A 23190-nucleotide genomic window follows, 5' to 3' on the forward strand; every position below is an offset into this window, starting at 1 on the left:
TAAAAGTCAATTAAAGGTTTATTTTTTAATAGTACCACGTTGCAGTTGGATCCAGGTGTGACAGGATAATAGAGATATATAGCATCGTATTAATATCATTAGATCAGCTGTTCACTCTGTAACTTCAGCTTTATCTGGTTAATGACTTAGCCTTCGGTATGTACATTTCAGATCACCACAGAAGGTTGATTTGTAAATCCCAAAGAGTGTGACATTAATCATTCATTAAATTCCCATTAACAACCGTACTATTTGTGTGGAGCATGACCTCGCTCTGCTGCAGTACGTAAAAACTTCAGAAACTGTTAAAAGTAGAAAACAAATCAGTTCTAACCCTTTGTAATGTTGTGACCATTGTTGTAAATGAATCCTTAAGCAATTTATTGTTCCTTTGATAATTAATCATCTACCATTTTCTTTGGAAAAACACTGCCTAAGCTTGTTATGCTAAATCCAAACTCATTACTTTCTTTTTATAGGCTGTACAGTACCTGGGACAATTTTTTGAGAGTCAGATTGCTCAGTGTTAGAAATCATGGTAACTACAAAGTCATCAGTTTCCAAAAGCTTTATATATACCCCTGGGTGTGAGATTTTTGCACACCTCATTCCATTGTCTCATTTTATTTCTTTATTGTTTGAGTTATGATGAATTGAGCATCCCACAGGGACTCTCTGGTCTCAGAGCAGCCTGGATGATGGTTTGATGGACAGAACGTGTATTTTAGCAGGAAAAGTAGGTAAATACTGTAGGACGTTTTCAAATACAACATACAGTTCAAACACAAGATTACAGTTGCTGTATTTTCTAGTTCACATTTCATTTTCTAGTGTTGCATGGCTTTTACACTCAATAAAACAGTGAAATTAGGCTGCATGAGTAACTGGGTGTTTCCCAAGTTTTATAACATTAAATAAATACACTGCTTTATACCAGTGTATGTCTTGAATACTGGCTGTTTCAGTCAGGTAAGTCTATCTTATGGTGTATCTTAACATTCAGACAATAGCTTAAATTTGACTGAATGCATCCTAATATTATTAAAACTGTTCTAGATCCATGCCTACCAGTTAGACGGACCTGAGGATCCAGGATGTCGAGGGACTTGAGCTCTCTGGGGTTCTCAACAGGTGGAGCTGGAGGAACAGAGGCCAGTGGGTCTGTGGCCATCATTTCAGGTTTTAACAACGATACATGGAACACCAATGATGTCCGATGCTCTAGGGAAAGGGCGAGGAGATAAGTGATGGCTTCCTCACGTTCGTGGAATCTGCCGATGAACCGGGGGGCCAGCTTCCGAGACAGTGTCAGAGATGGAGGAGCCACATGGAGAGTCACACTCATTGTCCTAGTCTTAGAGGTGGGGCGACTCTCCAACGACATCGACCATCCTGTCTTGTCACAGCACGGCCTTCTGGAGGTTGGGCTGTACGAGTTGCTGTACGACTTGCTAAACCCCCTCCAGGTTTCAGGCGGGTCTGTCCATGGCAGGGACATTTGCGGACTCTGCGGACTACCCGCAGAGAGGAGGTTGGAAGCCGGACTGGCACTCAAAGGGTGACATCACCGTGGAAGTGCTCATCGAGATGTTCCTGGGCTCAGCCCTGGGCAGAAGGGGTGCCCAGTGGTCCTGGGAGGCTGACATGTGGCAGTGCAGGCAGGTCTCCTGCTCGTGGCTGACCCACTCCATTTTGGCCATTGGACCAGGGACGGTATCCCGATGAGAGGTTTTCTGTTTTGTTACAGAAATAGTTGAGTCTCTGCAGTAGCAAATGCAGTGAAACTCCAGGGTCTTGTTTTTAACCTGAAACTGTACAATATGTGCGGATAAGGGAAATGGTTATTTGGACAAGGAAATGAGCAACACTGTAAAACTGCAGTTTTGAAAAAAAACCTATTGTTTATGAAGGCAGGCGGAGATGCCTTCCTCAGCCTTGTTGACAATAAGAGAATGAAATATAACAGGCCTAAGACAAGGCATATTAAATCTCCATTTACATCTATTTATTTTCTGAGCGTGTAACCTAGGGAGGTACTGTCTGAAGTGTTTTAATCCTGTTAAGAACCGTGAAATAGCTACATTAATGACCAACAGAAAACATGTGCCCATGTCTTCAGGATAATATCCCTTTTTGTAAATTCATTATTTTAATGGATTGTTCTTTATAGCAGGGATTATACTTTAAAAAGTCTACGAAAAAAAAACAGAATTAAAAATTGTACAGTCCATTAATAGTTCCATGAACTTCCAAATGAAAAGTGGCCTGTTTAATGAGGTGTCATAATGGTTTGAAAATCCCAGTCACACTCAGTATGCTGTATTGCGTACTTTTAAAATTGTGTAGCGGGATAAGGAAGTTGAAAAAAAGAAGAAATAATTTTCAAAGTTTTTCTTTCACTAAGCTTTTGTCATTTCAAAAAGAAAGATGTGAGTGAGAGGACAGTAGCAGTTTAAAAGATTATTTCTCCACAGGGTGATTCTCCAGTCATGATACGAGCTGCAGTCAGTGCTGTGGCTTGTTGGCTGGTGCCACAGACTCGTGGATCATATGATCAGTTTCTGACTGGGGTAGTTCTGTGTGGAGTTTGCATGTTCTCTTCATGTTTGCCTGGGTCTTCTCCAGGTATGCAGACTTACTCCCATATTCCAAACATCCCAGTTAGGCTAATTTGTGACTGTTTGGGTAATTCCTGACCAAGTTATTACCCACCCACCCTTTGCCCTATTCTACTCTTAATAATAATGATAATTGCTTACATTTATATAGTGCTTTTCTGGACACTCCACTCAAAGTGCTTTACAGGTAATGGGGGCTCCCCTCCACTACCACCAATGTGCAGCCCCACCTGGATGATAAGACAGCAGCCATAGTGCACCAGAACGCTCACCACACATCAACTATCAGTGGGGAGGAGAACAGAGTAATGAAGCCAGTTCAGAGATGAGGATTATTAGGAGGCCTTGATTGGTAAAGGCCAATGGGAAATTTGGCCAGGACCCTGGGGTAACATCCCAACTCTTTTCGAGAAACGCCCTGGGATTTGTAATGACCACAGAGAGTCGGGACCTCAGTTTTATGTCTCATCTGAAGGACAGCGCCTTTTTACAGTACAGTGTTCCAGTCACTATACTGGGGCATTAGGACCCACACTGACTGCAGGGTGACCGCCCCCTACTGGCCCCGCTAACACCTCTTCCAGCAGCAACCTTAGTTTTTCCCAGGACGTCTCCCATCCAGGCTCACACCTGCTTAGCTTCAGTGGGTTGCTGAAAAGAGAAGAAAGAAAACACAACGTTTCAGCCGTGGAGCCTTCTTCAGGTGTGAGGGCCTTGAGCCCGTTGCTTACTGGGAAAGGCTCTGTGACTCTGTATTGGATAAAGAGGTTAGAACATGGCTGGATGGATGAAGAGACATTATACTGTACATATAATACAACGCTGGAAAAAAGGCCCAGGACTTCTTATTCTTTCAACTTGTCTACATTAGCTGTGATTCAGACTAATGTTTCTCATCTGATACAGGGCACTTGTAAAGAACTATACTGTACCTCAACTCTCCATCTCTCTCAGTGACATACAAGTCAATTCCCACGAAGTGTAAGCCCTATTAAGATTACTTTACTTACTTTTAATTATTTAAATGGATTTTATTTACAGATTTAATTCAGATATCTGAGCTCACTGCATGTTTGGGCCAAGTTCTGGCAGGCTGAGATTCCAGATGATCGTGGTCCACAGCAACATTTTCTTCCCATTTTCAGAACGCACAGAGAAACAAAACAGAGCTACCGTACGTATCTAATGGGAGACAAAAATAGTCTGAGTGGGAAACAAAATGTTATAGTTCAAAGCATAGAATTTAAATCAAGGGTTGTTTTGTTAAAGTTGTATAACTCAATTCAAATACTGGGCACAATTCAGGTCACCACATTATAGAAGAGATATGGGATTCTCATCCAGAGAAGAGCAACCAGACATACTCTAGGACTTAAGGGAATGTCCTAAACTAACAGGCTGAAGGAACTGAAACCTGAACCTTTTAGTTTTGATCAGAGAAGACTTTGAAGTTACCTGCTAGAAGTATTCACAAATTTTAAAGGTCTTGAAAATGGCAACCCTGTGTACTTATTCAGTACGAACAGTGAAATATTAATATTTAAGACACAAGATAAGATCACTTTACTGACCATGTACAATTTCTCGCGTTAGGAATTTGTTTTTTCACATACCCCAACTTGCTCTCCATGAGACACAGACAGGGAGAGAAGCTTGGGGTCAGAGCGAAGGGTCAGCCATTTATACGGCACCCCTGGAGCAGTTGGGGCTAAGGGCCTTGCTCAGGGCCCCAACGGAGTAGGATTCCTCTGCTGGCCGTGGATTACGAACCAGCAAACTTCCAGCAACAGGCGCAGATCCAAGTGGAAACCACATGAATGTACATTTAAAACTGACAACAATAGGAGGCACCTCTGTGCCCAATGAATTGTTGGAGTATGGAACAAGCTATCCAGCCGTGCTATTGAAGCTGTTTCATGAAACAGCTGGATGACATCTTTGGATTAATAAGTTGATGAGCTGACAGATATTTTCTCATATGCAACTTTTTTATGTTCTTAATCAGTCTGATTGTAAGTACCTCTGGATTTTTCTTGTATGGTTATCAGAAATATAGTGATTCTGTAGGTCAGTCAAAGGGAAATTAAATTGAATTTACACATAGAATTAAAAGTGTATAGTGCACATACAGTATGAATAAACCATTCATACAAGAACACTAGTAATTGTGCCAAAGCATTCCTAACTGTGGTAAAAAACAGCAAAATAAGTAAATTACAGAAAGATATAAGAGGGATATTAATGCAGAAATTCATTTGTTATACTTGATGTCTTTTAGGCTGTTTTGCATGAATGAAGGGATTTATCCTGGAAAATGTTTTAACTGCTTGACAAATTCTCTCTGGATGTTAACCGGCGCTGGTAATTATAGACACTGAAGTCTGAATTGAAATAAAAAAATCCCATAAAACTTCTAGGCTGCGCTGTTAATGAGGCAGAACCATGCTAAGACACACCTACGGGGAAGACATCAAATTGAAAATGTCCTGTTTGTTTTATAATGCTTGACTCTCTGGGTAAGGGCAGACAAATATTTAAATTCAATCCAAACACCATCGCACACAGTTCACACAAACACACACATATACTGTACACACAAACACAGTTAACACATACTGTACACATGTACTAGTGCACACACATAGGGATACAAACACATACTGACATGTGACATACTGTATGTGAACTCATGTACACACACAAACACAGTTAGCACACACATGCACTCATATAAACACACATTTAACACATACACAAGTTATTGTCCAAACACACAGTTAATGCATAGACATGCACTTGTGCACACTCACTGTTATGCAAACACAGGTGCACACAGGGATCTGACACATGTGCTCTCATTTACAGTCAGACAGATATGTGCACTCATGTACTGAATTTCCTCATTACGTATAGTGTTTATAGTATTTAAAAACTCATCTTGAGAAACAGATTCAAATAAATAAACCATCTTTCAAAGTCATTAGTGGTATGTACCAAAGGAGCTCACGCTCTATTTCATATTGGAAATGGTACCTTATACTGTATATACAAAATACATTGATGTCTGGTATCTGAATATCTGAAACACAGCGAAGAACCCTTTCTTCGTAAGTATAGCAGCACTTACGTACTGTGTACTCTTGTACATTGGTGCACGTGTGTGTCAGCCTGGCAAAAAGATTATTGCATATGTGTCGTATTTAAATACTGTACAGTGTATGCATTCATAGGAAAACATCAAGAGATGTAAGTTAAGTTTCGACCAACGATATTTCAGTGTTTTTTTTCTTTTTTGAGGAAAATGCAACATCGGAAAGGGAAAAAAAATCTTAATTAGAATAAAATATGACATCTAAGAAACAAATGCTTTCTCTGCAGCGATTTCTCATGTGAGACGTGTTTCAAATGAAATGACCCGGTTTCGTCCGCTTCTTGTTTAGTCTGTATATTACCAGCTCTTTATACAGTATACCCGACCTTTAATTGCTTCTGCCCGATTCAAACGGTAATTCTGGAAGGATATGAGAATCATAGCTCTATTTTAAACCTCAGCATTTATTCATGCTAATTGGTCGCTGCTCTTGATGACCGTATAAAAAACGTGCCCACTTTATCACAACCATCTCCGAGGGCTCTTTCCTATCAGCTCTGTCCCGAAAAGGCCGGATAATTGAGTTGAGTTGTTCTAAGGACACAATTTCACTTTAAATTTGATGATGGTGGTGCGTGACTTGTAAAATTCAGAAACTTGGTTAAATTACAGTAGCTGGATATGATGCAGTTTCAAAGCTAAAGACCAAGTTGCCATTGATAGGAAAGAAAGTGCACAGCCTTCATTAGTGACTTTTCACGTTTTAGTATACGTATTTTCTGCAGATAATGAGCAATTGCCCACAGTGAACTCTTACGGTTGGCTGTTTTCTTTTTAAATATGATTATGTTATTTTTTATAAATACAAATGCAGCCTTTTTAAGATTCTGCCAATGATATTTTTCATTTCAAGAAATTAACCACCAGCGTGTTATGAATCACTCTATAGGTTTTTTGCGGTAAGGTATATTTTCAACAATAACACGTATAAACATGTTATAAATGCAAATGAAGCACGCTGTACTGAAAACCAGCATTTTATTTTAATCATATGAAGCGCTGAGGCCGGTAGAAATAAGTGAACAGTGAAGAACGGTAATTCGCTTTTGTTCTGTGTTTTTGTTTTTGCAAGGGCAGCACTTTAAATTAGAATAAAAAGACGAAAGCGCCTCTCACACTGTTCTGTGGTGATTAAATAGTTTTTACAAAATCTGTCGGGTATTTCTCATTGCTGGTTACATAGCGCGCGAGGCTGGGGTGCATTACTAAAGCTCGGGACGCTGTTCTTGTTTCTACAGAAATGAAACCTTCTCGTATATCCCACATGTCCCGCTGAAGGACTTGTTCTCCGCATGCCCTTCTGACTTTAATAATTCAAATCCCCAATGCAAATAATCTTCATTTGACATGGTTGAGTAATGCTACCTGATGGTTAACCCTCGGGCTTAGTTACCGTGCTGAGAGGAAACTGCGCTAGTGGAGCACACAGCAGTTCAATTGGCCTTTTTGACTGAATATCTGTTACGTACTGTATAGCCAACAGGCCAAAACTCAACCGGGTGCCGACAATGTTTTTTGAACTTCAGAAGACGACAAACTTCTTTTTTCGAAAAAAGATAGAAAAAACGGGGGGGCGGGGGACAAGTTTTAAAATTAATTATTTCAGACACAAGTTATTACTCGTTATATGCACATATACTGCATCTACTGCACACACGTACTGAACGCAGGATGAATTAATCGGTAGTTAGGACACCGTAAATCATAACGTCGGTACTGTATACCGATAGGTGAAGAGACGTGATACTATCTGAAGGCAATAAGGCGAGGATACACTGAAATAAAACTAATCTGCAGTTTCTCTTTTTTTCCAAATTGTGAGGAAGTTCAAAAAAGCACTTTTGAAACGTAGCCACGAATTTTATTACCTGCTCAGACTTGGGTAGTATTTCACCAACGTGCATATACAAGACAACGTATCTGCCCAAGTTGCTGTTGTTATCCTAGCAAACAAGGGAGTCGCACGGAACTGGCGCTGATAATCTCTCATTATTCTCAATCCCAGGGTGCCCCTGTAGCATATTGCTTGTGCTCCTATGGAGCCCGGCTCGTCCCGGGGGCTGGATGATTGGAAGACGATTGCGGAGTATATTACCACCCTGCCTGGGGACCAGCGCACAGTCATATAGTATTTACATGCCACATGGCAGCTGTTCTCTTGTAAATCTGTATCTTGCGAATATCCTTTTTATCTGCATGAGACAATAACTCAGTCTCATTATTTGGGTCTCGTGTGGAAAAGCCTGGCTACGTTTTAGCCAGGCCTTCCAGAACATGGAGATTTTTATGCGATAAAATATATACAGCACAGTATATATATGTGTGTTCTGAGATTTTTTTAGCATATTATTCATTTCTCGTGGTATGTTATTTATCGCTCAACATGCTGCTTTTATTTTGTTCTCCTTCAAATGGCTGCTGGTCTGCACCATGCAGTGCTTACAGTGCAGAAATTGTATTGTAATGATCACGTTCCGCACACAGGCAACGTGAGAAAGTCCGTTTTTCTAACTGTAGAACAGTCTACGATTAACACAGTCTTTTCTCACTAAAATGTACAGGGACACAGGTACAGTAGCTACGAAACGAGTTTTTAAAACCTTATTTGGAGCTGGGATGAAATGGAGCGCGGAAAGTACCAACCACCTTGCAATTCCAAACCGCAAAAAAAGAAATATTGAAATATCACTCTGGTTTCAGAACCTGTAAATGGGAATGAGTTTCAGGATTAGCAATGACTAAAAAAACTTTAAACGTGATGCATATTATTTTGGTGGTACAATCTTTATCACTAGAATATACAATACTGTAAAGTGTAATAGTCTCAAATCGCCTGTTTTACGGGTCGGGGCAGTTTTTTAACCTGGTGTAGAACTTTCCTTAGTTTTTCTATGGGGATGGATAGGTTGGCACCTACAGTATACACATTATGATACAAAACACATGACGAAGGTTAGGTTTAGAAATTAGAACTGTATTTAAAAGATAAAAATAAACTTTTAATGTCCATGTTTATGTAATAATGTAATATTGCATACACAATATTACTGTACATGTTGTATATTACATGCATATTATATATCATATATTACATACTACATGCATTGAAGACATTCTTTATAAATTGTTCAAATTATCTGTGCTAGACTAATTTTATATTTCAATGAAAATGTCTTATTTGACTGTTTTCCTGGGCAATTAGCACACTAGGGGTGAGCCTGAGACAGGCGAAGAACAGTGCGAAAGAGATAAATGTTTCAGAAATGCCACTCAGGGAATTCCTCAAAAGCTCGCAACAGATTTGTTCAGTTATGAGATGTAGATTTTTTAATATACAGCGACGAGACCCTCTATTGCAAATAAAATGTAATTTTGCCTCATTATTTCAGCCTGAAAATATTCGGCGGGCTTCAGGCAAGATTTATCACCACTGGGGTTATTATCATTATAAGAACATTTAGCAGAGGTCCCTGTTGTCAGCACTGCTTATCATAAGAAAACATCTCCCTAATAACCTTAACAAGAACAGTGCCTGAGGATGTCCTGTGTCTTCTGCTGAAAGAGCCACCAGTGTGCTCTCTGTGGCACTCAAATGACACATCCTCTTCCCTTCCCAAAGTCACCCAGTCCCTAATTTCACACTTTACTTTTAATAGACCTATTTGCTGTCGGGCAATATTGTTCCGCACTTGCTATCCCGACAATCTCCGCCATCACGCCAGGTCTTTTCGGCAATCCAGCTGTTTTTGCAGATGTTGAGGGCTTTAAGAAACCGCTTATAGGAAGGAGTTACGATTTCTTTGTTTGCAATATGGATCTGTGAAGATGCAGATGAACAGTAAAATGCTCGGGAGTCTTAATTTTTTTGTTTCACGGTTATTGTTCTGGGACAGCTCTAATTCTTGCACCGGTCCGTAAAGGAGGGGGTGGGGTGTCCTCGTAAAATACCGAATTACTGCCCGACTCTTGGGTGTAGCTTCAAAAGGGCGTTTTCATCACAGGACACAGTGGCTGAAATCCTTACATGTTTAAAAAATATTTCTTTTTTTTCTAGCTTGCTAGTGGCAATGATACAAACCAAACAACAGCTTTTTACAGAGCTCTTAACTGTACTCTGCATTAGCAGTTTTAAAGAAGAAAGAAAAGTTCATAAATGTTGAAAAGGGTATTTACTGTATACTGTATGCTTCTCTGAAGACATTAAGTATCTTTTAATTTTGAATCAGGTTTACACTCTAGTGTGTGACATATACTGTATATGTACTTTTAGAAGAGGTTGCATTGAGTGACTGTACTTCTCTCTATTCTTACAGTCTCTTTTTATTTTGTCCTCCTTATCCACTTACCCATTTTCTCTTTCTTTTTTACTTCATGGCATGGAATTAACCTCCTCTTGTACATTACGGCCTTTTATGGACAACTGTCCTGGTCAGGGGGTGAATGAGCCCAGCATTGTGGCAAAGGGTGAAAAAGAACAGTAATTAAAACGAGTGAGATTTTCCACCCAAAAGCAAAACACGATTTTATAGCAGCTATGACACAGAGTTTCAGTTCAACCAGCCTTACTTTACTGCCAATCCAGCTGCTGTAACCCAAAGAAATAAACAGTACTTCCCAGCTCATGGAATACAATGGGAGATCATTCCCTGTTCAAGGAAAATGAAGCAACATTACAATGTTTTAAACAGCAAGGTTGCACCTTAATTATAGTTTTGTTTACACTGTAGTTTTATGTAGCTTCCACATGGTTAGGATCCTAGTTTACCACATCACACCTTGTACAGTATCCTGTACTAACACACTTTTAATACCCTATACTTTACTTTTACTGTACTGTACCAAACTAAGACTTTAATGAGACCAGTTTTAGTGTTGCATCTATACTGAAAGGCATTACGAATGCAACACATGCATATCTGAACTTATAGCATTTATTGTATTTGTATTTTTAATGCCTCTTGGTGTATTTGTGTAAATAAATGTTAGTGTTTTCTCTTCAGAGACCCCACTCAAGGAATTCTGCATTGTTTTCTCAAGCTCGTCCAGTTTGCCTTGAGAGTCTCACATCTTTCAAGTATGGGATATGCCTGACTCTTTTTTTCAACCAAGACCACACAGGAACAAACTACAGTCCTGACAGCATTTTCCTACAGAGACATTTGGACCCTGTTCCAGAGGGAAGCAGGCCTATCCCCACGTTAACCTTCAAACCTGGAAACAATGAAGAAGTTTAGGAACTTCTTTCATCATTAACCTCAACCCCCTTTGCTCCATCATCATTGTGAACACACTTCCAAAAGGCTCAACCATCAATATGTCACGTCGGATTAAGCTGTCGCCTCCTTTACTGTAGGTTGGCAGCCGAATGTGAGGTTGATCTCTGGAGGAAACGGTAATGAAGGTGATTAGGAGCTGGCCCTGCCGCAACTCTGCCTGTGAATTGATCTCCCAGGAGCTCTCCTTCACAGACAGCTTGGGTACCACAAGTACAACCTGTTCACTCTACATCAGGGGCAAGTGAAGGACTTCCCGTTTCTTACTCTGTGCAGTACAATTTCAGCAGAAATTACATTTCCACAAAACATGGATTTCAAAAATAGAATTCTACGTTATTTAATTATGTGAAGATTAATGCCTCAAGCACATTTATATTTTCACCTTGTGCGTATGCAGTTACCTTTTGTCATTTTGCATAACCCTAGGCTTAGTTCTACGTCGCAGGTATTATCATAATGTTTGTGATTATACATGTTTTTTTTGTGGTTTATAGCTTTTTAAAAATATTGTTATGCCAGTCTGTGATCCAGGGAGGTTAACTTTCATATTGAAATCAATCTTTTCAGTCTTTAAATTTAAATGTAAATTGCTTTTTACACAATTAAATTAAATCTCAATACACCGCCCTCTATACCTGTGTACTTGAATGATTTCACAGCCCGTCCTCGATCAGAATAACCTGTCCTCAATCATCCTCTGGTAAAGATTGTGGCAGCTCAGAGTCTGTTCCAGAAGTATTAGGCCTGCACCCTGGATCGTACCCCAGTCCGTTGAAGGGCGGACACGCACAGGCAATTTAGAGACACTAAGTAACCTAGCCAGCATATTTTTGAGAGGTCAGGAGGAAAGCATCTGGAGAGAACTCAGAGAGAACAAACAAACTCCACACAGAAGATAACCCAGTCTGGAATCGAACCCAGGACCCAAAAGCTGTGATTCACTAGTTCTAACTCTCACAACCCTTGTTTCTTATGTTTCCATAGGTGCTAAAGCAATCCTTTAACTTTTGATAGACTTTTTGATAATACTGTACAATGTTTCTAAGTGCCTTTTTTTCAGGATGATCCTCAGAACTTGAGTAATTTTGCTTTGTAACAAGTAGAAAATATATAATACCACTCTATATACAGTATCCCACTTTGTCGTGATGCAACACTTCAGAATTTTCATTCTACTGACAAAAATATTGAAAGAAACTCAGGCAGACTGCACAGTGATTGTAATTAAATGGCACTGAATAAATCCAAAAGCATCTTACAGCTTTACATCTGATAGGATGGATTGAACCATCCTCCTTACACAGTACCTGCACAATTTAGTCCACCGCACACTGTCTAGAGGCAAAGGTGATCATTTTGGTCAATTTTTCAAATTAGCAGTTAAAGTAAATAATTGTTCAGAATGAGACTTTCTCTTGTTAGATATTGCACCTTTCAACTATTACAATGATTTTTCTTCATTGAAAACTGTTTTTTTTTGCAGTTGAGTGGAAAGCTTTTAAAAGCAGTCAGTTCACTCCTTATTATGGGATTTCAAAATGGCTAGTCACAAAGAGCACAAGGTGAAGCACGTACTAATTATCACATGCAGCACTACAATTAACATGGAAGCTAAATGAATCTTCCCAATATACCATATACTGTTTGTAATCTGTTAAATTCACCCTGAACTGTATGTGGTTGGTTATTATTCGCGAACAGCGGTCCTTTATTGATATGCAAATAGCCGTATAGCGGCCAATATTCAACTTGAAAAATGTGGCATTTTTACATTTTTATCACCGAAAAAAATATCTTCCAGTTCTGTTGTTTCCATTAACTTTTATCTTTGACACTGGGGATGCTTCGTCTAATTTTGAAGGGATAAAAGACTCGCTGATTATGCATGACATTCAAGACAGAGACGCTTATATTTCCAATATCATTAACTGCATGAACTCTCTGGTCCTGCAGCCCAGTTACCTACCATAGGATCGGCATTGGCGAACAGCCTGCAAAGACACGCACACATTTCTGGACGCAGACTACGCAGTCAAGGCGGCAGGAGCAGCAGCGCCCCCTGGCGGATGCCGAGAGAACAGGCGTAAGGTGCAGCCGTGACGTGAAGCCCGGAGTGACTCAGTGTTGTCATGTGAAGGAAGGGGAGTCAGTTCCTGCCTGCGAACAAACCAGGAAATTAAGACTTGTAAATATTCGCCGGACAGAGCTGCCTTAGTTTTTTGTTTTAGCACCTAGATAAATTATTTATTTCCATTTGATTTGAAACCCTTGCGCCGCTTTTCACAAATCGTCCCAAGCTATGGCTTCTTTATTCAAGAAGAAGACGACAGATGGTGAGTTTGTTGCCGGTTTCCAAGTTGTTTGGATGGGCCTTCCTTACTCGTTCTAGGCATCTATGGGTTTGGGGAAAGAAACTTTTTAAGTATAAAAAACAGCGTAGACGAACAGAGTGGAAGGGTTGTCCTGAGGCACGATGTTAGATTTTAACAAGCGCTACAGTGTGCTTCGGTCTAGAAAGCCGGATTTATTTTCGTGCTACAAGGACAGATCAAAAAGTTGATATTATTTGCCATTCAGGCGATGAGCGAGTGCCGGGGGTTACAGTCCCTGCGCTCTCTTGTTGCTGTGAACAATCGGTAACTTTCAAAGGGCTGGCAGTGCTGATACACGTACATCCCATCACGGAAAACAGATAAGGAACAAAAACGCATGTCGCATTGCTTAAAAACACGAAGGACAGAAATGAGCGAAGCAGCACTTCGAAAAGAGCTCGTGTCTTTTGAGGAACATGCGTAAGTCTTGATTTCTAATAAATTAAGTGTAACGTATTTCTAAAGCCCCAGCTTCATTTCTCTGAGCGCAAGTCATGCGGTGCACATGATATTACTCACACCGCGGTTAATTCATAGCCAGCGCAGGCAGTTAAAAGTGTGTGGGGGGGAGACAGACAAACGGACTGCCAAAGAAGAGATCTGAATACCTGGATAATGATCGGTTTTTGTGATCCGCTTCTTCCCCCTGCGTACTGTTATCTTTGCGCCGGCTGGGCTGCTTGTTCTTGAAGTACCTGCCTGGCTGTAGCTCTGTCGCCTGTTGTCCAGGGGCTGTCGTTGTTGAGTCAGAGTCACGCTTCCCTGTTCTCTAAAAAAACAGAGCCAACCTGCTTGAATGCCTGAGGAACACGAATACAGGTGCATAAATTGCTACATAACATTACTAACGCCTGTCTCCAAAGAGAGTTACATTTATACCTATTTATAAAGCTGGATGTTGTACTGGATAAATCTGGAGTCTGAAGTACCTTGCTTAAGTGTATTCTCATATACATGCACACACACACAAATATACATACTGTATAGCTTCTCTTGTACAATTTAAGCAATATATCCTCCTAGTAAGCAACAGACTGAGTTTAGAATTGCTGGATATAAAAGTCCTTAAAACCCAGGCAGCAAGAAGACAAAAGGGAGTGATGAGCCTCCTTCTAGTCCCTCAGCCCTGCCTCACCTGACCTCGCCGCTGCTGTGACTGACCTGTGCCAAGTGGCGGCGGCGGCGTCCTCCGTGTGGGTGGCGCGGGCGGGCGCGGTGAGCTCGGTGCCAGCGTGTGCCCGGCGTGCGGTCCGGGAGCGCTGCGCGAGGAGGTAGTTTGTCCTGCGGACGTGCTCGTGTGTTTTAAACATCCCTCCCCTCCTCCCGTCTCGCTGCTCATCGCTACGTCACCCCACTCCTGAGCGCCTGTTCGCGTTCCTCGCACCAGGAGAGGTGAGCTTCGGAGTCTGACGTGTCCCCCGGATGTCTTGCCGAGGGGCCGGACAGGACAGACATCAGCCGAAAACTTTATTTTTTTTTTTGCAAGAGCTTAATTTTGTTTGGGGGGGCTTAAAAGAGATGGTGCGTGCACTTTAGCCTTCTCTTTGGCTGCTTCCCAGTTTACAAAAAACGTGGATCGTGAAGAGACTGGAATATTGATCAGTATGCTGTCATTTCCATTGACTCCCTTATAGATTTTTCAGCTTTTTTGTTTTATCTAAGAATCTCAACTGCAGCAAAAACAGCAGCATGCATCTTTGTGGTTCATTGTGCAATGACTTCAAAGTTTCAGCAGATTCTGGTCATTAAGGAACAGCTTTCAAGAGTCCTTTTTAACTTTTAACCTCTGCTGAACTGTTACCTTTTTCTTTAGAGAAGGTGCAGCGCAATGCTTTTATTCCTCTGGGACGAGAGCAGACTTTTTCCATCCTTTTCAGCTAGCTGGTTCTGTGGTGCCTGATTCTCGGGCAGGCGTGGGGTACTGGCAGTGAGACTTGTGCAGTTTTTAAGTGGAGCCCGCTGTAGGCAGTGCAGTTAATTCGGCACGTGTCTTCATTAGTGTGGCTGCTGTTAAAAAAACAAGAAAAGGCTGCTTTTTCAACACTTCAGCCGTTGAGGCTTCTTACTCGCACCCGGAGAAGCTCACGAGCTGAAACCTTTTGTTTTCCCCACGTTTTTTGTTTGTGTTTTTTCACTTTTCAGGGCAGAATTAACCTTTTAACTGCTCGGCGGCCTGCCAGCGCACGCCGACGCAGCTCCCTGCTGGCCCTGCTATTAAAGAAAGTTTGATTTGCCCCTCTGCCCCAGGAGGGCTTCTCTTTTGTCCCCCAGGTGCCGGGCCCGCTGACAGGCTGCGAGACGGAAACCCGGTGCGTTTAGGCGATGCGGGGCTTTGCCGCGTTCAGTCATGCCTTCAGTGTCCGCGCTGCGTTAAGGAGCCAAAGGCTGGCACTGGGAGCCCCTGTGTTTCGCGAGCCGTGCAGCGAGCGCGGACGCAGAGCTCCGAGGCGGGCCCGTGGGCATTCCCCGGCTCTTGGAAGTTTAATTGCCATTCATGAGGTGGCAGAGAGCGGGCTGATTGGAGTGCAGGAAAGCGTGTCTTCCCTCCAAGCCCTGCTCCTGTGGCATGGTGGCCTGACAGCATGGGGCGTTCTGATCTGCATAGAAATGCGTGGCTGGGGCTTTGTGACAAGCCAGACAAGCCCAGCTCGGCGGGGGGGGGGGGGGGGGGGTTGCCGGCAGACCCTCGCCATCCACTGCCGCACAGTTAAGAGATCTGTTCAGCTTTTCACCACTGAGAATGATCGTCCGTGTCTTAAAGTAGAGCTTGTGTTAATGATGGAGACTCGCGTAGCTCTAGCTGACAGATGTCATAGAAATAACGTGCTTCATTTCTGCCTTACAGCACATTTGGATGAAGACATTGTTCACGTAGTCTGTGTTGAGGCGGCTTTTACGACGTATTACACCTGTTTATATTATGAAAGGTAAACAGCTTGTCTTCTACAATGAAGCATCTGAAAAGTACATGTGAGTGGTATTTAGCATTTAGTAACAGCACAGATTGGACGCGTCCTGCCATTATGGGTTCTAACACTTACCCCTTTTATCAACATAAAGTACGTCAGTTCGGAAAAGAAATCTGCAGCAGCAGCAGCAGTTCTTGCATGGAGGCAGCTCCACGACAGACGGCATGGTGCCCTTTACGGGGCGAGGAGGGGAGGGCGTTCGTGGAAAGTGGGAAAGAAAGGGGGTTCTTGTCGGAGCAAGGAGAGAGCTAGGGCCCCCCCCCAGCAGCCGCAGCCGGGAGCTGACGGAGGATTCAGCAGGCGTGGGAGTCACAGGCAGGGAGGAATCGGAGCTTCTCAGGTTTCCTGTACTGCAGATCTGTGTGACAAATGTGAGATGCCTGATTTACAGTAGCCAGCAGCTATATCGCCCTGCAACTCACAACTGGCAGCTCACTGTAGCTCAGCAGGTGTGCGCCTGGTCAGTACCTGGATGGGAGACCTCCTGGGAAAAACTAAGGTTGCTGCTGGAAGAGGTGTTAGTGGGGCCAGTAGGGGGCGCTCACCCTGCGGTCCATATGGGTCCTAATGCCTCAGTAGAGTGACACTATACTTTAAACAGGTGCCGTCCTTTGGATGAGACGTAAAAAACAAGGTCCTGACTCTCCGGGGTCATTTAAAATCCCAGGGTGTTTCTAGAAAAGATTAGGGGTGTAATTCCCCATTCCCCAAATTCCCCATTGGCCCTTACCAATCATGGCCTCCTAATAATCCCCATCTATGAATTGGCTTCATTACCCTGCTCTCCTCCCCACTGATCGCTGATGTGTGGTGAGCGTTCTGGCACACTATGGCTGCCGTCGCATCATCCAGGTGGGGCTGCACATTGGTGGTGGTGGAGGGGATTCCCCATTACCTGTAAAGCGCTTTGAGTGGAGTGTCCAGAGACACACTATATAAGTATAAGCAATTACTATTAGTTATTCTTATTAGTAGTAGCTCAGTGTTGCAATACTAGTGAATGTACAATAGGAAATACTGTATAATATTTAGTATATAATCTGACTTTTGTGTATGTCCCTTTAATAACAAGTTGTTATCATTAGTTGGGTCTTTTGATTTAGAGACAAGGAGACAAAAGGATTGTCTTTACCATGAAATTGTTCAGATTCATTTCCATTCACTGCAGAGCCTTAGTGTAATACCACACCATCCACTGTAGAGGAAGTTCCCACATTGACCTTTGACCCTGAGCATGACGTGAATTGCGCACCTTTAGGTGTCGTAACGGCAGATAACACCCTGCCCCTCCTATGATCTGCTTGTCTTGCTGTGCGTTGTGAGAGGTGAAACTTCAGAAGAAAAAAAAAAGCACTTACATCGCTACATTTCCTTTGACATTTTTGTGAAATCTGTTGTAAAGTGCTCTTGAAAAACGGATGTAGCAGCTTTTTTTAAAGGCCTTTGGACCTTTAAATAACCCAAGAGGTTGTGGGTTCAAATCCTGGCCTCCTATTGTACCCTTAAGCAAGATATTTCACTCAGTTTGCTTCAGTAAAGCATCCAGCTGTCTAAATGGGCACAAAAAAATAAGTCTCTTGAAAAAAAGTGGCTGCTGAATAAATTAATAATAATAACAACTGGAGTTTCATTATAATATTCAGAGGCCTTTGACAGAATTGAAGCTCTTTGATTTTTACCACCATCAAAATGCTTTTAGCTTTCGTAGAAGTGTCGTCTGTCCAACACTTTGTTTAAGTTGCCTTCATTTTTCAATTCTTGCTTATGGCGTGTGGTGTCGAGAAGTATAGAACTCCCAGCCATACGCAACTCCTCTTCTCCCCCTTCCGGTAGACTTCTGTCTTACGAGCTCTGATGTCCTCAGCAGGTGGTTTGGTGACCTCAATCGAGCTGCCTCTGTCTCTCTGTGCTGAAGGACAGCCCTTATCACTGCAGTGCCACTGGCTACTGCTTTTTTTTTACCACTAAGTCATGTTAAATGTCTGTCAGTCTGGAGCATTGTGCCACGTTCTTTGTTGTGACAGGATCCTGCAGCTGATAGAAACTAGGAAAAAGGCTGTCATGCTTTCTCTTCCTACAGTCTCTCCAGCTGCATCTTTATTATGCCTTTTGATGGTCAAATAAACTTCACAGGAATATTACTGTCCTGCCCCCTGAGCCTTGTAGAGCTCTGCAACATTTGCATCGCACTCCTGTCATTAAAAATGTAGTCGGGAGTCGCGTGTTAATTATTTTCATATTGTGCTAATTAGATGGAATGCTAGCAGGATTGATGGCAGGGAAACGCACTTAGAGCACAGAACAATTACTGTAAGTCAGCATCTCTTTTTGTCCTTTGTGTGTCACAGATATCATAAAAGAACAGAATCGCGAGTTGAGAGGGACCCAGAGACAAATCGCCAGAGACCGGGCAGCTCTGGAGAAACAAGAAAAGCAACTGGTAAGTTGAAAATCAGTGGGATGGACGTCTTATCGCAGAGAATCAGAGGAGGCAAGACAAAGTCTCTGTGTCTCTTCCTGTCAGCTAAGACGAAGGTGGGGGGGGAGGGTCTACTCCACGATGCTAGGGGATTGTCTCTGAAGACGCTAACGGTGCTCGATACCCGTTGGCAGGAATTTGATTTCTCGCTCAGCCGTCTGAGGGTGGCCTTGGAAATTGGGCACCGTTGTGGTTTTTTTCCTCAAATTTAAATTTAAAGAAAATCTGTAGCAGCGTCCGCATCTATCTGTGCCGCCCGCCACCGGAAATGGAATACTAGATTTTTCCCGAGAGAACAGAAGCCACAGAAACTCAAATCCAGTGAGTCGCTGCTGTTCACTGCTGATCCTGGAGGGGGCGCTGTGTTTTCTGGTTCCATCTTGGACACTTACTGACTTTGTTGGGATTGCTCACATACTGATCGGCATCACCATCATTTCAGGGTCTTAAATCATCAAGAGTTTTAAGTGACTTATCGAACTGAGCTCTGCAGGAGAAGAGTGGTTATCACTGCCCTGAATGTGGCTTTGTTTATACCTCTCCCGTGTAGACTACCAATTGGGAAAAGTGAGAGCTTTCCTTCAGTTTGCAACTTTCATGCAAAACCTGTAGCACTGCGCGGTTTTGAAAGTAAACATCCGTATGCATCTAATTGCCTCTCTTGGGCGTTCTAATTATTTGTTAATTAATCCTTCTTCTAATTAATCCAGACAAAGCTGTGTTGTGTGTTTTTTTAAAAGCCAGTTTTCTGAAGACGAGGAATGACATGGAAGACTTTAGCATAAATCTAGCTGTGCTGAGCATGATTCTTCAACAGAATATTTTTTGTGTGTTTTATTGTGCTCACACCCTTGCAGGATTTTTGACTCTCTTTACTTTTTTTTTTGAATGTAGAGTAATTCTATTTCTCAGTAGTTTGTTCTGTGAGCAGCGTAATGAGAAATGCACGATACCTTTGGTTTTTGTCTATCGTACAGCTGCTTCATTCACTACATCCTAATAGCTCTGAGTTAGCAAAATTGCAGGGTTTTTTATAGGCCATTAAATAGGGATTATGTTAGTATACTAAGCTGTTTTCTCCCAAGACTTGAATGTAGAAGTACATCCATTTTTTAAATTGTAGTCCCAACAGCCATATTTTCTAAATAACCCATATGCTCCAGATCTGTTGGATTTAATTACCAGGTGGTAAATATTAATGGAAATGGCTTCAGAGAATAAAGAATAAAGCATCTTTGCCGAGATGTCTTTGAATCATAAAATATTCCATAATATTGATAGCTCTTGCATATATCCGGGCTTACCTACTATTTATAGTTGCTCCTAGTGCAGCAATGTAGTAAAATTATTTAGTCTATGTATTTGATTATTAGTATTTGTCATGCTTCATGACTTCTATCGTTATTCAGAGTCAATGTTCTTTATGCTTTTGGAGAGGAATAATTCTCCGTTGCTAAACAAAGCCTGCACAAAGTGTGTTTGCAAAAATGTTATGGTTTCTGACTCCGAGTTGACACAGACATTAAAAATAATGAATAATGCTTTGAGTTTAATGGGACTTCACATGTAAAACCTCAAAAGGTTGCTTAGTCTCCTCATTAGCCTTTGAATGTTAAAACGTTCATCTGTGCATGATATAAAAATGCTACATTCTGTTGGCATATAGGTCTGTGTCTCCCCCCTCTTCAGCGTAATAGCTAAAGATCCAGTACATCGTGACTTCCCACGCAGAAGGAAACCCAGGCTAACTCTGAAGGACTGAATCGGACTGCAAATTTGTTTTTTGGAAAAAAAAAACTCTGCACCCCTTAAAGTTACGCCACTGGCCCGATGTTTGCTCACGTGTCAGGAGATGATAATTTAGTGTGTTATGAAGTCAGCCACTTTGTTGTGTGAGTTTTTCTCATTCGCAAGCTGCTCTGATTTGACCGTTGGCCTTTTGCTGGGTCAAGCGCTGCCTGTCTGAATCTGACTTCATTAAGAATGATCAGGCGCCAAAGTGTATTTTCCCCGCTTCTTTAAAACGCCAAGCCTCAAAAAAGACCGGAAGCGTAGGTTACAGTCCTTTCACCCTGTGGAAGTGCCGGCAGTGCTGGGGCCCGTGAATGGAAATGTGTTTGTCCTCGCTGACTGGCGGCATTGTTCTGAAGCTGTATCACCATCTTCCTGGTGCTGGGTTTCAGTGCTGCTGATTGATTTCCTTTTTATGTACCATTATGCTTAGCACGCACATACACCGGTCGCTCAGGCGGCACCTGCTTGAAGAATATTACATGATTATCTCCTTGGTGGATAATTTGCCTATTCAGCTGTTCAGCCTTAATCTGAAAGTTGAGTGAGAGGCTTTTTCCGTGAGGTCTGTCGGATGTGGGCTTAATGCATCCACGTGTGTGCTCAGAACACTTGCTTTGTTTGTGTTCTCCCTCTCCTAATGACAATTTAACTTGCCCATGAGTTGGAATGACGAGGCGGGAGCAGTCAGGAATTAAAAGACCTGATGTGAAAGCGATACAAGTGCAGTCCACCTGGTTTCCGATATTCACATTCGCAGATGCATCACTTATCCTTGCAGGGAATTTGCTGCGATGGCAGTAATAATGCTGGGTTTTTATGATTAAGAGCGATTGAAATAGCACTGTAAATATTTCAGAGAATCTCTCATCGGAGGTGGGCAGCCTTTTCCCTAGGCAGTACGTCCAGGATGTGCCCTGGCTCTGGTCACTCAGGTAGAGGGTGTGCAGTCCTCTCAGTGAGAGACAAGGGCACAGAATGTGAGGCATAGAAATGATTGGCCACATGTGGTACAGCATGTGCAACTTCTGCTGTGTGTCCTTAGGTTACACCAGCACAGTCAAAACAGTCCACAAATAACTGTGGCAGATACACTAATAACAGAGTGTGTTTGCTGTGTATCTATTCCCCGTTGGCTTACTTGCTTAATTAGCTTAAACATTGAAAACAAAAGCGAATAAGAGAGACAGGTCACCATTTCTGTATCTCCATACGGTATGTCCCTTACAGTTAGGCGGTAGATGTAGTTATGGCTGGGTTAATTATCTATATAGGAGCTGATTTAATGGTCTAAGACGTCTGTAGATTGGGCTCTCAGATTGGGCAGGATGAGGAGAAATCAAACTGTTTATTTGCTTGTGTCCATACAGATCACAACTCCAGTGGGGGGGAAAAAAAAACAAAACAATTTGAGGCCCGGAGATCAAACTGTAAAGGTCAGACTAGATTCATGTAACTTTTCAGATTATTATCTGCTACAGGTGGGCCTGGAAAAGACATTCATTTTTACCAGTGATGTGGCATGATAGTGTTAACAGTTAATTTTTAAAAAAGGAAACAAAGTAGCCTTCCTGGTGGCATTTAGAGGGATCCTTCTGTCTGGCTTATGCCACCAATCTCAGTCTTCCCCCCAGTTTTGTGACCAGGACGAGAGCAGGGTTAGTGTCTGTATTGGTGACTATACAGTTACTATACAGTGGAGGCATGCTGCAGCTGTGAGTTTGAGCTTTGGTTGGAGCATTTTGGGTGATGTAAGTAGTGGAGTACCACAGGGATCTATATTAGTACCACTGCTCTTCATAATTTATAGATCTTGAGACTCTTGTATAGAAAGTAAACTAGTCACTTTCGGAGATTATATCAAAATAAGAGGATGGGCCAATACTATAGCAGCTACAATGGAAATTTGAAAAAGGTTAAGATAGAATTCAAGTGCAGTGTCATATACACCTAGAAACAGAGCCTTAGCCTTGAACTGAGGGGACCAGATACAAGTACTCATATTCCTCTAGGGCTCCGACACAGTCAACCCAGTGGATTTCTTCAGAGTGAATAGTGAAATACGAATCAGAGGGCAAAAGTGAAAACTACATGCAAATGCATTCTTTACACAAAGGGTGATGGGAGTATGGAACATGCTACCCTGTTATGTCATTGAAGACGATACCATCGCTGATACTAGTTACACTGTTACACTGTTCTTGTGTGGTAACCACAGCTCCTTTCTTTCACACAGGAATTGGAGATTAAAAAAATGGCCAAGACGGGGAACAAAGAGGCCTGCAAGATTTTAGCCAAGCAGCTGGTCCAGTTGCGGAAGCAGAAGAATCGGACGTATGCCGTGAGTTCAAAAGTCACCTCGATGTCCACGCAGACCAAGGTCATGAACTCCCAAATGAAGATGGCTGGTGCCATGTCCACAACTGCCAAAGTAAGAGCTGATTGTCATTTGCCGGTCATATTTCTCAATCGGTTCTGTTTAATCTAACGTTTCACAAGCTTGAATTCATGGTGGTAATGTATGTCTGAATCTT

The 23190-nt window shown here is 42.2% G+C and overlaps 1 protein-coding gene and 1 long non-coding RNA gene across 2 annotated transcripts in view; one reads left to right on the plus strand and one right to left on the minus strand.

Annotated features, from left to right (window-relative positions):
- On the minus strand, positions 1-14186 carry LOC148836458 (uncharacterized). Its single transcript, XR_016090941.1, has 3 exons — positions 14026-14186; positions 13012-13202; positions 1-3269 (listed from the first exon to the last, which is right to left on the minus strand). It is a non-coding gene; the product is annotated as an uncharacterized LOC148836458 (long non-coding RNA).
- The window catches only part of LOC148836459 (charged multivesicular body protein 2b), a 16510-nt gene continuing 6504 nt past the window's right edge, over positions 13185-23190 (plus strand). The window contains exons 1-3 of the mRNA XM_088913416.1: positions 13185-13378; positions 18735-18826; positions 22893-23087. Of these exons, the coding sequence (XP_088769542.1) occupies positions 13345-13378; positions 18735-18826; positions 22893-23087 (321 nt within the window). The 5' untranslated portion in view covers positions 13185-13344. The remainder of the gene's footprint in view (positions 13379-18734; positions 18827-22892; positions 23088-23190) is intronic.

The sequence above is a fragment of the Atractosteus spatula genome, chromosome 4, assembly GCF_055471065.1.
Source record: "Atractosteus spatula isolate fAtrSpa1 chromosome 4, fAtrSpa1.hap1, whole genome shotgun sequence".
Lineage (NCBI taxonomy): Eukaryota > Metazoa > Chordata > Actinopteri > Semionotiformes > Lepisosteidae > Atractosteus > Atractosteus spatula.